The sequence below is a fragment of the Cheilinus undulatus genome, linkage group 9, assembly GCF_018320785.1.
Source record: "Cheilinus undulatus linkage group 9, ASM1832078v1, whole genome shotgun sequence".
NCBI lineage: Eukaryota > Metazoa > Chordata > Actinopteri > Labriformes > Labridae > Cheilinus > Cheilinus undulatus.
Window position 1 is genome coordinate 25,264,436 of NC_054873.1, and position 16,777 is coordinate 25,281,212.

Below are 16,777 nucleotides of genomic sequence, written 5' to 3' on the forward strand. Positions count from 1 at the left end.
CTTTAAAAAAGAAAGGAAATCATCTAAAAAAGTGCAAAAATCCAGTTATTATAACTGAGACAAAAATACAAAGATTTGTGGCTACCATATCTTGCAGTGTTCGGGGTCGTCATGGTTCAGGATGACCTTGTTACCATGGGAGATCCTCTGACCCTCGTGGATGCACACCTGACACTGAGAGGGCTCCACACAACGCATGGCCACCTCATCCAGGAGTTGTCCTTAGAAATATTAGATCAAAGTTTAGCAAACTATACATAATGTTGCCAAAAGAAATAAGTAAATTAATACTTTGAAGAAAGTTATTTTAGCACCTGGGGGACAGTAGGCATGGCAACCCTCCACACATGTGAGGGAACAGTGGAGGGGGTCTGGGTGCTGGCAAGTGATCGGACAGGCAGGACCACAAGTATTATATCTCCATTGGCACAACTCCTCTCCTACACCTGGACTCCTTGGGTTTAGCTCCTCACAGCTTATGGCTATGGAGAAAAGTAAAATTACAGACAATTTTTTGTGAGAAAAAATGGTATTCAGTGGTCTCCTTTAGACAACAATGTGATTTATTGATGAAGTCAATGCATATGTGTGTTAGATCAGTAGCATTGGTGCTAGCGTCCTGGCTAACAGTTACCTCATTTTTGACCTGAAAAGTCTACCAAACCATTACTGGGTTCTAATGTTTAAATTATTCATTTGTGCTTATTTTTAACCCCTTTTAAGCCTTTCCTCTGCCTATTTTTTTCTTGGCCACTTTTATCTCCTTTTTTCCCTGCCCCTTTTTTGCCACTCTACATAAATTTTGGCACTTTTCTCCCATTTTTGCCAATTCTTTTTAGCACTTTTTTCTAATATTTTGCCTTCTTTTTTAACACTGTTCTGCCTCTTTTTACCCATTTTGCCGCTATCTTTTTGGCACTTTGATCCAATTTTTGCAGCTTTTTATCAATTTTTTGCCACTTTTAATCTTTGTTTGTGCTTTCAATCGATTTTTACCAATTTTATCAAATTTTGCTGTTTCTACCCATTTTCCACTTATTTCTGCCACTTTTACCCATTTTTGCTGCTTTCAGCCCATTGTTTCTCATTTCTTTTTGACTTGACTACTCATATTCCATTTTTGCAATTTTAGCCCATTTTTGCTACTTTTAACCAACTTTTGCCTCTTTCTGTCCATTTTACCAATTTTCACCTGATTTTGCCACTTTTTTAGTCACTTTTATCACATTTTCTTAATGCTCCATCCATTTTTGCCATTATTTTACAACTTTTTGTTCAATTTTGCCACTTCTTTCTGGTACTTTTTAAAATACATTATTTACCCATTTTTTCCTTCCTTGCCCATTTTTGCTACTTTATGGCCATGTCACTTCTTTTTGCCAATTTTAACTTATTTATGCTTTTCTCGCAAATATGTATTTTTTTCCATAGAAGTTGTTAAAGTTTTCTCTGCGTTTTTACTGGTACCTGAAATTTGTGTACATTTAATTATTTTTTAAGAAAAGGGGTTTGTATTCTTAAAAAGGCTTTATTGTACTATAGCCTTTATTGTACTGAAAACTGTTAATCTCTTTAGTCTGATCAAGCAGAGGTAATTTTTTTCTTCTAAGCTTGATAAAAAACTATATATTTAGGCCTGAAAACAGTCTGAGATGCCTTCATACTCACGACAAAGATCATTGGACCGCCAGCTGATGGACACTTTTCTCTCTGAACAGGCCTGAGCATACGCGGCGATGACATCACAGAAGCACTCACAGTCACCCACTGATGGGCAAGAGCATGCAGCCGTCACACACATCTCTACATATGGCTCTGCATCCACCTGCAGGTACACAGAAACAGGTTAAAGAACACAGAACAACGTATCTGCAGTCACCTGAAGTCTCATGAGTCTGTAATCACACTCACCTGGCTGTTGCATTCTTTGAAAAGAGGACCAGTGATGACACGGCATGACTGCTCCACTGTTACCAACCTGACAATGTTGTTACTGCATGGAGCGGGAATCTAAACACATAAATATACACACACAAAATTACATACAGACACATATTTAGTATTTATCTCTACCAGTGTGCTGTAGGTACACTAGATAAGCAGTCCAATACAAAGAATACTGTAGTATTTTTAAATCATGTACTGGAAAATGTGAACCAATGTCTGTTCTTAAAGCTTTAGCTGACCTAAAATATGGTATTTGTGCTTTTAAAACCATGTGGAGCTTAAACAGACTTGCCTCAGGCGGGAAATATAACACAGTAAACTCATAGGTCACGCACCAAGGTAATTCATATTTGGGTGACAGATCTGGACCAACCTCACGGGATGAGGCAAATTCCAAGCCAATTATATTAAAAATGCTGGATCAAACTTGTTTCGTAAAGGATTTTAACTACAGCTCCATATACTGACCACAAACCCCAGTCAGCCACATATCATCAATAACGCCCATGGTGGCAATGATTTTTCAATAACCCTTACCTAACTCTAATACAAAGACTACAGTGAGTACTTAATGCAAAAAAATGATATAGATCCAGTTAAGATAAAATACTCCATTATTTTGCCTAAGAAGTTAATTCTATTGGAATATTAGTCGTGTTAATGTATGATTTTTTTGTCTCATCTTTGGGAGGAAAAGCAGCTCCAAAGACAAGCTTTTATAGTATGGGATGCAAACGATCTATATGCCGCCGTGTTAATGGCTCCACTTAATATTGTTTTCATTTATTGTATTATTTTGATTGTGTAAATACTGAATATAATGCATTCCTATGAATTTTGTCACTGGGACTGATGTTTTGTGCATCATGATCATAATCTGTTCAGGCCACTTTAGACTTGATACATGTCTTGTGGCCAGTCTGCAATAAACTGCCCTTAAAGTCGGTTGATTTGTTATAAGTTTTCCCCCAAAGATGGTAACACTTTCTTCTCATGGGCTCTGATTACATAGCAGTTTTATCATAATAAATGGTATTTATCTAGTAATTTCCCAAGAATAAGGTGGTATTACCTTGTAATAATTTGGCATTTCACCAAGTACTAACACAGAAATGTTGTAATATTAAGGAACTATTTACCCAGTAATAATGTATTAATTATCAAGTAATTCCTTGAGCAAATTCTCTGGTACTTAGGTGGTATTTCTAACCCTAACCCTTTGCCCTAATCTGGACCATAAACCTACCCTAACCCTAACCCTAAAAACTACTTTTAAGTTCTTCAGGAAGGACTTTGATTTATGGAGCAAAAATAAAGAAATGACCTGGGAATGATCAAGAAATGAATATAGAAAATGTTTCTGTCTTAGACTGGCAACCAGTCCAGGGTGTACCATGCCTCTTGCCCAATGACAGCTGGGATAGGCTCCAGCGCCCCGTGACCCCCAACTGGATAAGCGGTATAGAAAATGGATGGATGTATGGATGTTTCTGTCTTAATTCTTAGAAATTTCCACAATGTTATGAGGGATAGGGACAGGGATAGGGACAGGGATAGGGTTGGGGTTTAGAGGGTTAGGCTAAAATACCACCTAAGCACTGGAGAGCTGCTACAATATTAATGGGTTATTACTTGATAATTAATCCTTTAATACTAGGCAAATACTTCCTAAGTATTACCAAGTTATTACCTGGTAAAATGCCAACTTATTACAAGGTAATAACCACCTTATTCTTGAAATTACTAGATAATTCCACTTATTGCCATAAGATTACAAGGTAATTAGGGCCCACTACAATAAAGAACTACCAAAATCTTTAATAAAGGGTTTTTTGGGGGTGCACATTGCTAAGCAGTTGGATTACACCCCACGTACACGTTCAGCTGCAGCAGCAGTCCGAGTCTGACCTGTGGTTCCTTTCACACGTCAACCCCAACTCCCTCATCCTTATTTCTGACTATAACCACTATCCTTCTAACCTGACACGTCAGATGGATGTGTTTCACACACCTGATAAGCTTCTATTGTCATCAGGTTCATATATCATGTTCGACATTTTGGCCAGTCTGCAGTAAGCTGTCTCTGTGCATTTTTTTAGCGTATTACCATAAGAGTGGCAGTACAAGTCCATAATTTGTTACTATGAGAGTAAATGGCCTTCTGGAGCCTAAAGTGAAAGTTAAGAGAGCAAACAACCACTCCATATAGTTAGAGGTAGTTAGAGGGACATTTTCACTGTAGAAGGATGTGATAGGTAAAATAAAAAAATAACCTGTTTCACATCAGCACAGCTAGGAACAACCTTCCAGGAGTTCCCAAAGTGTGAGAAGTCCAGCTCCAGCTGGTTGTTACTGCTCATCAAGTCGTTGTTAACATTTCCATCAAAGTTACCACAAAGACCACACACTCGACCCTACATGTAAAGAAAATGACAAGTTCTATTAGAAATACTGAATCCAAACGAGCAAGGTTTGACCTGTGAGAAGAGGTGTAATAATAAATCAGTACCCTGTACGTGGCTGAGATGTGAACGAGAAGTCGTGTCCCTTTGTCCCAGCTGAGGGAAATGTGCTTCCCCAGCAACAAAGTGTAAAACTGACCAGATCGTATAATCTCCACCTGAGAGCCCTGCAGCACTGGCCTCTTCATCTTCACCTGAGAGAGAAAACGGCAACCATGGATGACTCGCATTAAACAGTAACATAGGAATGATATGTAATGATGTATTTCATAGGGGTAGACTGATTGAGCGCCAGGCTACTTATTGGTCGATATTCTGCATTTGGCTGAGTATCAGTATCAGCTTTTTATTTTACCACTTATTGATAAAATAATAGATAAAAAATGCACTACTTTGGCACCACTGCTGTGTGAGTCTTCTGCTCTGGTTCAGGCTCGCCTAGTGCCTGGCGCAAAACACTGTCTGATTGGCTGGATGTCACAAGGAATGAGCAATGACACCAAAACCAGGAAGTTTATCACTTCCTGTTTTCTGCTGCTTGCCCTGTGATATTTCTAGACTCAGAGCTAGTGTTTAAATTGATGTTAATTGATCACTGCATGCTCAGGCATAGTTAAATTATCATCAAGCATGCTTGCGCTTAAGCATCTGTTCCCCTTAATGATTTGCATATCAGTCTTATAGACCACAGATGATTGGTCCTGTGTCAGCCCTGAAAAATCAATACTGGTCGACCCCTAGTTATTTATAATATTTATGCATGTCTTTTGGTCTTTGCAACTTTGTTACATTTCTATAAGTAATTTGCACCCCTCTTCCATACGTGTAAATGTGTTTGGGTGAGTGTGAGCGTTAAGTTGGGTTATGAGTCTAGTTTTTTGTAGTTTAAATGTTGTCAAGAAAATAACAATAAAACGAGTACACAAAAGTAGGCCTACTATCAGTTTTAAAGTGAACGGTATTATCAGTTGTAAGAGAGAATGAGCCTTTAGTTTTTACTGATGAAGTTCACTGCTTTCTTATATGGTTCAAATGTAGACATTTTGGAAAGGTATGATAATGTTATACCATGCCTTCTGACTCTGCTTTCTGGGATATAACTTCATCCGTCAGACAGTGTCAATGAATATCCTTTCATATGAGTTTGTTTGTGCATTATTTTAGGATAGTTTACCTCTCCTTCTTGCATTACTATCAACCCTCCCTGGTAGTCGATCATAACAGCTTTTGCACACCGATGTCCAACAACTCCACAGGCCTCATTCTCCACGAGCACCCTGAATGTACCTTCCTCTCCGTTACACATATCCTTAATAGTACAGAAAAGTTAAAGAACAAAAAACAGAAAATAAAAGAGATGAAACACCATGCCTGCAGTTTTCTGTATTTCAATAATGTTTCATTCAACCTTTTAGCTTTTTGTGAATCTCTTACCTGTACCAGGACATACTGGCAGAGGCCAGGGAAGGAATATTTGAGGCCATCGAAACTAATGTAATGCCCTTCCCCCACTGTGCGGCACACACCATCGCAGACCTTCTCTGTGCAGCGCCACTTTCTTTTCTCACACACGCTGTAAACAGATTATGAAAATCCTGCTAAGAATGCACAGTGCAGCTATTTCCTGTCATAATTGTGCAAGCACAGTCATAATACCATGTGTTGCAGTCTACAGATATGGTCTGTCCTGTTGCATATGGCTTGTTGTTATGGTAACAGGGACACTTCTCTGGTTCAATGCAGTCTCTGCGGTGACGAACCTGAAATCAATCTGCTGATCAATCATTGCTTTCTTCTTCAGATTGCTTTGTGTATGGAGCAAACATGCACACACAGAATGAGAGGAACGTACCGTTCCTGGGGGACAGAGGCAGCCAGGGATGCAGGCAAGACTAACACAGGGAAGATCCAGATTCTGGCATGTTCTGGCACACTCAAGGCCTTTTTCTCCTGCATTACACTCTGTTTTGACCAGTGGAGGAGGGCACTGGGCTGACCGCCGCTCTAAATGCATATGGATACACACACAAAAATTGAAGCATTAACAGTTTCTAAAATGCATAAAAGCCCTGTCAGGCGAACTTTTATTGGAAAGTAAAACAAACAGGACCCTTTAATAGAGATCAGACCAGAGACAAACTGACCTGACCCAGTTATTCACAGGGCAGCAAAGTCTCATACTAATTCTGGACATCAGATGCCATTCAAAAAGTGGGTTATACAAGACATAGAGAACCTTTTAAGATACAAAACACAAAAAGTGTACCTCTGGATGGGGCCAGGTCGTCATCATAGAAGAGATCAGACAGTAGAGTGCTCATTTCAGGGGAGCTACAACGCATGGAGCCATTCTCACAGTAGCTGCATGAATTCATCATAGAAAAGTACAAGTGTAAGACTATGATATACAACTGTATGTATAGTACTATCTTTAAGATAATGATTTCAGAATTTTTTCAGTCTCTGACCAGATGATGTTTTGATCTGCGTAGACGTCATTAGGCTGGTAAAGCTGTCCGTCATGCAGGCAGGTGCACAGGTCAGCAGTCACACATTCACCTGTGTCACTCAGGTACTTTCCAGCAGGACAAAAGCAGCCCTCCTCACACACCCTCTCCCTCTCACAGCCTGCCTCAGCCCCGGACAGAGCACGACATGTACGGTCACACACACTCCCACAGGCTTCGTACACTTGGCCTCCAGTGCACTCCAGCGCTGACAAAATAAAAAGTCAGGGTAAATGTTCAATTCTTTGTTAGCGTTCTAAACTTTTTTTTTTTTTGGGAGAAAGTTGTGTACTCAACTTGGAACTGACATTATTCTGTTTCATGCCTATTAACAGATTGATTTTTGTATGTGCATTTTAATGATCAGCCATGATTTAGCTCAGAGTTACCGCAGAGTGATGGAGACCTCCAGTGCAGCAGCACTCCTCTCGCAGCACAGGCTGCTGCATAGGCAGACAGAGCAGCGCAGAGACACGACTCTTCATCCAGACATGCACACACATCATATCGACAGAACCGCTGGAATGGCGCAGGATTCACCAGAAAGTGGCACGCACTGAACACGTCTGACATCATCACCGAACATGCCTCCTCTGCAAAACGCACTAAAAGAAAACAATCAGAGGTGAATGTTGCTCATTAATGTGCTGATTTATTTCATGAGTATGTTTACCTCTTTTGGGGTTAATAGCACAAGGATCTCTCTCATGTTTGTGGGTGGAATCACAGTCCCCGTTTATCCTCCAGGACTGGCCAAAAGCCTGAGGTCCCGCCTCAACCAGGCCAGACCCAGACAAGAAGTCATCACCTTGGTTACCGTTGTAGTTTCCACAGAGACCACAAGTGTGCTCTGCCCATCGGGGTCCAAGCTGAGGAGAGGGATGAAAAATCAGATCAGCTTTGGAAATATCTTCACAGATACATCAAAACAAGTTAAAACTATTTTACCTTTAAAAGCACACGGCCACGCCCATCCCAGTCCAGACGGAGGTCGTCTCCAAACTTCACACGCACTGAAGACTGAACAGATCTCTGAATTTGCAGACGACCTGTGGTGAATCACACACCGAATCTAGAACTCAGTATTTCCTGATACCATTTGCTTCTTTGACAGAATCATGTGATGTGTGCTCATGAGTGTACTGAGTGTAGCGTGAGTGTATTTCAGTGCTCTTTGCATGTATAAGCCTGGGTTTTGACAAGTATTTTAGATTTCATCTCAGTCCTATTTTTAAGTCACATTTCAGTCACACTTTATAGTTTTAGTCCAGATTTAGTCAACAAAAACTCAAAAACATTTAGGTCCGATTGTAGTCAATAAAAAGTCCTTACATTTTAGTCATCAACTTGAGTCAAATTGTTGATTGTATTTTAATTATTTAATGGTCAAGTTGTGTAAATTGTACATCACTGCATAACACTTAGATTAACACACAACCACTGCTGTAATTAATCACTGTAAAAACTAAATAGATGAAAATACTGACATGCATTGAATGATTTTTAAATGATTTTTACTCCTAGTGGGGTTCTTTAACAGCAGGGATGAGATATTTAATTTAATTTAATTTAACGTTACAAAAAATGTTATTTTATTTTTCTTTCATGTACTGATTGGACATATAATGATGACATTTAATTTTCACTTCATCTGATAGTAATTTTTCTAAACTGACTCTAAGCAAAATTAGTCGCAGTGCTGCTCTATGTCACATCATCCAATGAGATAACAAGCTGATTCTAATATGGATTACATCATGGGATTTCTCCGCCAGTTGAAGGTACAGTATTTTGGTTTAATTTAATTCTAAAACTAGACATAGCAGAGAACAGTTACAGATTTAACCTACCTCCAGCTCGTGCACACCTACACAAACACACCGACACAGATGCACTCCTCCGCTCTGTGCGGACCACACACCTCACCTCTGATGTATTTTGACTCACAGATTATTCACACAGTGGAGAAATTTTAGGGATTTGAAAGTTGGGAAATTGAATGTTGGGGAATTAAGTGTCAGACAGCTCAACATTTTAGTCTTGTCTTCTCACTTTATCATATATTAAACATACATTTCATCATAGCTTCTATTATCAAATATTATTTTAAGCTCATCCTAATCCCATCTTCCTCATAGAAAAACTTAATTAACAAACATATTTTTGGCATGTTTTGGTTGATTCAATAAAAAAAATCACCCTTAGGTGATAATAAAATGTTGAAACCTTAAAAAGATAAACAAAAAATCGATGTCTGTCCAAGAATTATCCTAATTTTGCTGATTACAATCATTATAAAAGTGACAGTTTGGGTTGATGGTGACTTTCCAGTAAATTTATGAGTATTTATTAACTATATGATGTTTATTGGATGTGTTTAGGTGCAACTTTTGTTTTCCCACTGCTCTTTACAGTGCTTTCCCTCATTATCAGTAAAATAGCTGTTTTTTGAAGTGGTAATTTAAAGTGTTGTTCATCTTCTCTGTTCTGTCAAAGTGCCATACCATGATGCATTGGAGTCTGGATGTCCATGCTGTTAACAGAGACGATTCCTCCGTGCTTCAGCTTCACTGTCATGTTCTCCAGTGCGGGCAAACTGAGTGTTACTGAGCGTGTGCACACTGCATCTTGATCATCTGCACACTAAAACACCAAAACAACAGCCTGAAGCCAAGTGGAAAGTGACAAATGGATCTCATTTAATTTGTGTGTTAAAGGAGCAACTTCTAACTTTTTTCTCCTTTTCTCTTACCTGTACGTTTTCAATAATGACAGAAAAATGGTTGTCGGTACAATCTTCTGCAAGCAAATACTGACAGTGACCGGTGAAGGTGAAAAACTTGTTGTCAAAAGTCTTGAAGTGTGACTGGCCCACCACCAAGCACTCGCCTGCACAAAAAAAGCAAAAAGATCACGACAGAAAGAAGAACCTGGGATTTAACAAGCAGAACGTGTACGCTGAAATGAATGTGCACTACCACTGTGTATCTCTCTCACCAGGGCAGCCTTCATTGGTGCATTCCCAGGAGCCTTGGCGGCACACACTGCAGGAAAAGGACCATTTAGTGAGTATGTGTGTATTTACACATGTGCCTGCATGCTTATTGATCCCTCACCAGGTGTTGCAGTCCTGAGAGATGGTAGACCCTGGACGGAAATGTCGCCCCATGTGCACACAGGAACACTGAGATACCTCCACACAGCGATCTCCATCCAAAACCTTACCAGCTGTGACATAAGGGATGTTATCACTGTTACAGTTACAAGGAGAAAAAGATGGAGGTATTGAGTGGGGGCTTACCAGGGCATGTACAGCCATCCACACACTCTTCCTTGCAGACCTCCTGGATGTTAAGACTATGGCAGGTTGTAGAGCAGGACTTTGTGCATTCTCTGTACTGCATCCCAATAGGACATTTGGGGACTGAACACACAAACAGATACATGAAATAGTTGCAAGATTATTTTCTAACTTCATAACTTTCCTTTTAACTACTGACAAACTTACAGCACTGGCCCTCTCCCTGCCAGCCATGAAGAAGTATCCCGTGCGCATGGCATGTGCGAGCGTACTCCAGCAGGATCGGACAGTAACAGTCTTCACTCTCGCTCTGGTGGCAGTGACACGCCTCCTCCTGACACAGCATGAGGAATGCCTCAGGAGACACCAAGTGGGCACAGTGCAGAAAAATGCTGGACGTCTGCAGAACACTGCAGCTGGACAAAATCTAAACAGACACGCGAGGTAAAAATAAGCTCAGGAAAATGTGGCTTGATAAATGAGAATCTTAATGCCGTGAACAGTAAAGTTAAGCAGTTATGATTTTGTAACTGAAAAAAATAAGAAAAATTAGAAAGACCCCAGTTGTACATGACTAATTGTGTATTTTTAGCCTCTTGTATCAGTTATGTATCAGTTCAATGCTTGCCTCGAGCACTCCTGACTGTTGAGTCATAGAGGTTTTTTATTTGACAGAAGCAGTGACCTTTTGGACAAACTTTGGCCTGTTCTCGAGGTGAAATATGAGGGGAAATAATGGCATTGTTGGAGTGTATCATAATGGTCCTGATTTTCACAATCAATTATTCTCTAACAGCATTAAAAATCAGTTGCGTCATCAAGAACTGAACAGGATTTGGAAAATTAATGACCATAAGCCAAATTAGCCAAGAAGAGAAGAGTAAGAGTCTAAAGATAACTGCTGACATCATTAAACAATTTTAAAAGAAGCAATTACACATGGGAAAATCACATATTTCTGATGCTGGAAATATATCAGACCAGCATTTGTTAAGGGAAATGATGATGAAAACGGATGGTTTCACATTTACATGTAGATATTGCTGTTTTCTCACATGTGGGTGTTCATGTGGTTCAAAATGTTCTTACTAAAACTGGCTGGTTTCTTCATGATCAGCCCACACGCAACGCCTGCTGTGTTCACATATACCGGGACACGGAAAGGATGAAAAACCAACAATCTCCTGGTTAATTTGTAATTATAAGACACAAGAAACAAATGTGACTAGCATTTTGACAATGTGTGCATTTACACTGGATTTGGGAGCAATTTACCTAAAAGACAGCTGATTTTCGAAGAAATGTCAAAAAAGGAGGAATAGAGGATATATGTTAAGAAAAGTGACTTTAGTCCACTGTTAAAAATTTTAAAAAATTTGATGGAGGTCATCAAATGTTGATCTTTTAGTATTTGTCAAGGAAAAGCTCATCTTTTTAAAGAAAAATAAATATTAAGCATTATTCCATAATTTAACATCATTGTATACAAGTCTATTGGCAAATTTTGACCTATCTTATCATGGGCAAGACTTTGAAAGTAGAATAACAATGAAAAAAATAATGAAAAGCTGAGCTTGTGAGATTTTTTGTAAGACACTTAGAAATAAAATCAAATATTTTTTCAGGCTTCTGTAACCTGAATTGAGGAAAAGTAATTTTATTTTTTTGTATTTTTTAGATAATTGTCCAGAATGTCTATTGAACTTTAAACAATTTGCTGGAAATACTGGGAGCATTTTCTTTGAATATTTGTTTAGAAATTTTTTGTCATTTCTTGGATATCTTAGTGGCTTTGTATGGAAAAACTAAGTATTTTAAAGGAACATTTCGGGGTATGTTTACATATTGGAGAGCTACTTTGGGAGTTCAGGAGGAAATTTGCCTTAAAATTTTTGTCATTTTCATGTGAATTTAGGAAATGTATTAGTGATATTTGGAAATATGATTTTAATTTCTGACGGGAGTTTGCTTTGAAATTGTATGTATTGTCATTGAAATTTGGGAAATTCATTTGTTAATTTCTGGAAATTTGATTGGGAATTTGGGGGATAGTGATCTACAAAATGTTCAAGAATTTTCATGGAAATTTCATGAAATGTTTAAATTGTGGGGAATTTTCCCTCATTTTGTGAAAGTTTTGAAATTTTGAAGAAAGTTTAGGGGAGTTTTCTTTGAAATTTGGAAAGTATTTTCAAGTTCTTTTGGGATATGTTTGCATATTTTGGAGAGTTTCATTGAAATTTTTGGTGGGAATTGCTTTGAAATTTAATGTAAAATCATGGCCATTTGGGAAATTAATTGTAAATTTCTGGGAATTTGATTGGAAATTTTGGAAATTTTCATGGAAATTTCTGGGAATTTGCTTGGATGCTTGGGGAATGTTTGGCACATGAGATTCCTTGATGCACCAGGGAAGAAAATCTGATATCCTTTGTAACCTGGTATTTAAACACATTGAGCCAGATAAAATTAGAGGGGGGGTCTGTGGATCCTCCCCCAAGAAATTTAGAACATCCCAACCTAAGTTCCCTGAATTCTGGAGAATAATAATGCAATAATTTGTGGAATGCAAGTCTTAGCTTGGTACTTTGACTAACATATCTAACATAAAATGTTCTTACTAAAACTGGCTGGTTTCTTCATGATCAGCCCACACGCAACGCCTGCTGTGTTCACATATACCGGGACACGGAAAGGATGAAAAACCAACAATCTCCTGGTTAATTTGTAATTATAAGACACAAGAAACAAATGTGACTAGCATTTTGACAATGTGTGCATTTACACTGGATTTGGGAGCAATTTACCTAAAAGACAGCTGATTTTCGAAGAAATGTCAAAAAAGGAGGAATAGAGGATATATGTTAAGAAAAGTGACTTTAGTCCACTGTTAACAAAAATTTAAAAAAATTAATGGAGGTCATCAAATGTTGATCTTTTAGTATTTGTCAAGGAAAAGCTCATCTTTTTAAAGAAAAATAAATATTAAGCATTATTCCATAATTTAACATCATTGTATACAAGTCTATTGGCAAATTTTGACCTATCTTATCATGGGCAAGACTTTGAAAGTAGAATAACAATGAAAAAAATAATGAAAAGCTGAGCTTGTGAGATTTTTTGTAAGACACTTAGAAATAAAATCAAATATTTTTTCAGGCTTCTGTAACCTGAATTGAGGAAAATTAATTTTATTTTTTAGTATTTTTTTTTAGATAATTGTCCAGAATGTCTATTGAACTTTAAACAATTTGCTGGAAAAGCTGGGAGAATTTTCTTTGAAATATTTGTTTAGAAATTTTTTGTCATTTCTTGGATATCTTAGTGGCTTTGTATGGAAAAACTAAGTATTTTAAAGGAACATTTCGGGGTATGTTTACATATTGGAGAGCTACTTTGGGAGTTCAGGAGGAAATTTGCCTTAAAATCTTTGTCATTTTCATGTGAATTTAGGAAATGTATTAGTGATATTTGGAAATATGATTTTAATTTCTGACGGGAGTTTGCTTTGAAATTGTATGTATTGTCATTGAAATTTGGGAAATTCATTTGTTAATTTCTGGAAATTTGATTGGGAATTTGGGGGATAGTGATCTACAAAATGTTCAAGAATTTTCATGGAAATTTCATGAAATGTTTAAATTCTGGGGAATTTTCCCTCATTTTGTGAAAGTTTTGAAATTTTGAAGAAAGTTTAGGGGAGTTTTCTTTGAAATTTGGAAAGTATTTTCAAGTTCTTTTGGGATATGTTTGCATATTTTGGAGAGTTTCATTGAAATTTTTGGTGGGAATTGCTTTGAAATTTAATGTAAAATCATGGCCATTTGGGAAATTATTTGTAAATTTCTGGGAATTTGATTGGAAATTTTGGAAATTTTCATGGAAATTTCTGGGAATTTGCTTGGATGCTTGGGGGATGTTTGGCACATGAGATTCCTTGATGCACCAGGGAAGAAAATCTGATATCCTTTGTAACCTGGTATTTAAACACATTGAGCCAGATAAAATTAGAGGGGGGGGTCTGTGGATCCTCCCCCAAGAAATTTAGAACATCCCAACCTAAGTTCCCTGAATTCTGGAGAATAATAATGCAATAATTTGTGGAATGCAAGTCTTAGCTTGGTACTTTGACTAACATATCTTAGTCAAGGTGCTTTCTAAAATTTAAGACCTCTCATTGTAAAAATCAGACTTTTTAAGACTTTTCAGGGCCTTAAATTGAAAATGTGCAATTTGAGATGAGATGTTTTTTAAATAACTGCTTGTCCCCAACAACACTAAAAAGCACAGACATGACACATATGCACATATACGCTGAACATTCATGTGAGTTCTCACCGTTGATGTCCCTTTTGTGTCGTTACAGGACCTGCTGGGATTCGCCACACGCCGACATGACTGACCAGCCCCCTTCACTGCCCAGGAATTTGCAAAATCATAACTGTCCTCTGTTTGGAACCCTAAAACACAGCAGAACGCACAAAAAAGCTGAAATATTTCTCCTTGATATCACAACCCCACCTCTGTTTCTCTTGCTTTCTTAAACCTCTTTATCTTTTCCTGCTGGTCTTCCTGTTTCTGAGTGCTGGTGACTCAAATCATTTCCTAGATTCCAGGGAAATGAATTCTCCAACATTAATTTACCTTCACATGCCTGCAGTCACAAAGACACGATTTACCTTCTTGAGCAGCGTACTCATCAGCTGACACTGTGTTGAAGTTGCCACAAAGGCCACAGGTGCGGTTTGCATGGTGTTTGGTCAGAGTCAGGGCGATGTTTGCAGCATTATCTATGGTTACTGTGAAGCCAAACTCCTCACTCCAGAGTTTGTAATAGCCAAGCTCTGAGCCAGCGAAGACAGCATGAGAGGCATATGGCAGGGAGAGTCTGCAAAACAAGACAAACATCTCAGAAAGTGTTGGCTTGATCAATTAGCCTTGTGATTATTTTTGCTAAAGATCTTTAATTTCCTAACTCTTCTTCTCCTTGTGAGAGTCGTCCATTGACAGACAGGTGCAGCTCAAAGGCGTCTCCCAGGAACAGAGTGACTCCAGTTCTTTTGCCACCAACAAAATCACCTGTGGATCATTTTACCTGTCATTCACTAAACTAACAAAACACATAGCCATCTGAACTTTTTTGTGGAGCTATCTGGGTGTGACTCACCCAGCAGTGTGAAAGAGCGACGGTTGCAGTCTCCAGCCAGCAGGTAGCTGCAGTCTCCAGGGAATTCATATAAAACGCCATCAAACGTATGGACATGGTGTCTCCCAAACAGACTGCATCTCCCAATCGTTCCTGCAACGTAAGCTGGGTACAAGAAAATAAACAGACATGGGACTGACTGAAGTAAAAGCACTATAGGAGATCACTTGAGTGATCTATGACAATGTAGTTTTAAAGCCTTGAAGGTGGTCAGACTTTCTGATGTCACACTCACCTGTAAGATGCAGGAGAACCACAATTTCTCGCAAATACCTCTTCATGTAAACCTAAAACACAATTAGAAATATTTCAGTTACCATCCCACCATCTGCGTAAGCATTGCCATCCTCTTATGCATCACTATTTGCATCATGCACAACCTCTTTTAAAGACCATTTCTGTAATCCTACCTCCATTGCTCCAGCGAGTTGTTCCAGAGTTTAAAAATATCAAAGTACAAAACCACAGAGCTCAAGTGTTGCACTTTCAGACCACTCAGAGTTAAGGCATACTGACACCATGAACTGGTCTGTGTCTTCAAAAGCGTAGCTAAAAAAGGGTCAAACACAGCCACTCAATCACACTGGAAGCTTTATTTTATAGCAAAGTGCATACCCCTGCCCAGCTGTCATTGGCTTTGTCTTAAGACACCTCCCCTCGCCAGGCCGTCAAAAAGGGCCGCCTACCATTCTGTCCACAGTTCAGAGCCTGCAGACTGACACCATCAAACACACTCAGTGGGACAATAGCAGGATATGCTCACTGATCGCCAGGTTGACTGATTAGTCTACTCTTACGCATCTGTGCCAGCGCCAACCCAAACAATTCTTGTGAAAAACACTCTTTCTGGAGATATCACACGCAATAGCACTGTTTTGGCAGGAACAGATGACTAAGCTTCACCAAAGCTACACACACATAAGCATGCACACACTGGGAAACTGAGCAGGTCAGTGCTCTCAGGTAGAAAATTCACCCTATCTGGCAAAGCATAGACAATGCTACCTGCACAAAACTTTACAAAACAAAGCTTTTTTGAAAGAATCTGTGGCCAGCAAAACCTCCTGGTGCATACAGTGGCAATACCTGTTCAGTTCTGGTGTCACTTTCTAACACTGTGATGAATATTTCATAGCCCAGCAGGGGATTTCATTAGAACTTTCTTGATGTTGATGTTTGACCATGTGCTGTAATTCCAACAAGGAAATCAATCTGACCTCTTCACAACCTCACAAGAGATCAAAAAAATCTGCACGCACAACTTTGGAAATATTTTAGAAGAGGCATGTTTTTAATTCAACAAAGGTTGCCAAATTTTCAAAAAATATCACTTCGATTTTTAAACAAATCAGTT

The 16,777-nt window shown here is 38.6% G+C and overlaps 1 protein-coding gene across 1 annotated transcript in view; it reads right to left on the reverse strand.

Moving 5' to 3' along the window:
- The window catches only part of vwf (von Willebrand factor), a 29,869-nt gene extending 13,884 nt beyond the window's left edge, over positions 1-15,985 (reverse strand). The window contains exons 1-27 of the mRNA XM_041795596.1: positions 15,834-15,985; positions 15,659-15,710; positions 15,385-15,528; positions 15,194-15,296; positions 14,897-15,105; positions 14,556-14,677; positions 10,425-10,644; positions 10,218-10,340; positions 10,033-10,144; positions 9,914-9,960; positions 9,669-9,805; positions 9,421-9,559; positions 7,865-7,965; positions 7,590-7,785; positions 7,306-7,521; positions 6,878-7,124; positions 6,676-6,770; positions 6,262-6,413; positions 6,066-6,169; positions 5,844-5,982; positions 5,584-5,718; positions 4,457-4,603; positions 4,221-4,361; positions 1,912-2,010; positions 1,669-1,825; positions 315-482; positions 86-221 (exon numbers count right to left, since the gene is read on the reverse strand). Coding sequence (XP_041651530.1) covers positions 86-221; positions 315-482; positions 1,669-1,825; positions 1,912-2,010; positions 4,221-4,361; positions 4,457-4,603; positions 5,584-5,718; positions 5,844-5,982; positions 6,066-6,169; positions 6,262-6,413; positions 6,676-6,770; positions 6,878-7,124; positions 7,306-7,521; positions 7,590-7,785; positions 7,865-7,965; positions 9,421-9,559; positions 9,669-9,805; positions 9,914-9,960; positions 10,033-10,144; positions 10,218-10,340; positions 10,425-10,644; positions 14,556-14,677; positions 14,897-15,105; positions 15,194-15,296; positions 15,385-15,528; positions 15,659-15,710; positions 15,834-15,839 — 3,647 coding nt within the window. The 5' untranslated portion in view covers positions 15,840-15,985. The remainder of the gene's footprint in view (positions 1-85; positions 222-314; positions 483-1,668; positions 1,826-1,911; positions 2,011-4,220; positions 4,362-4,456; positions 4,604-5,583; positions 5,719-5,843; positions 5,983-6,065; positions 6,170-6,261; positions 6,414-6,675; positions 6,771-6,877; positions 7,125-7,305; positions 7,522-7,589; positions 7,786-7,864; positions 7,966-9,420; positions 9,560-9,668; positions 9,806-9,913; positions 9,961-10,032; positions 10,145-10,217; positions 10,341-10,424; positions 10,645-14,555; positions 14,678-14,896; positions 15,106-15,193; positions 15,297-15,384; positions 15,529-15,658; positions 15,711-15,833) is intronic.
- Positions 15,986-16,777: the final 792 nt, after the last annotated feature.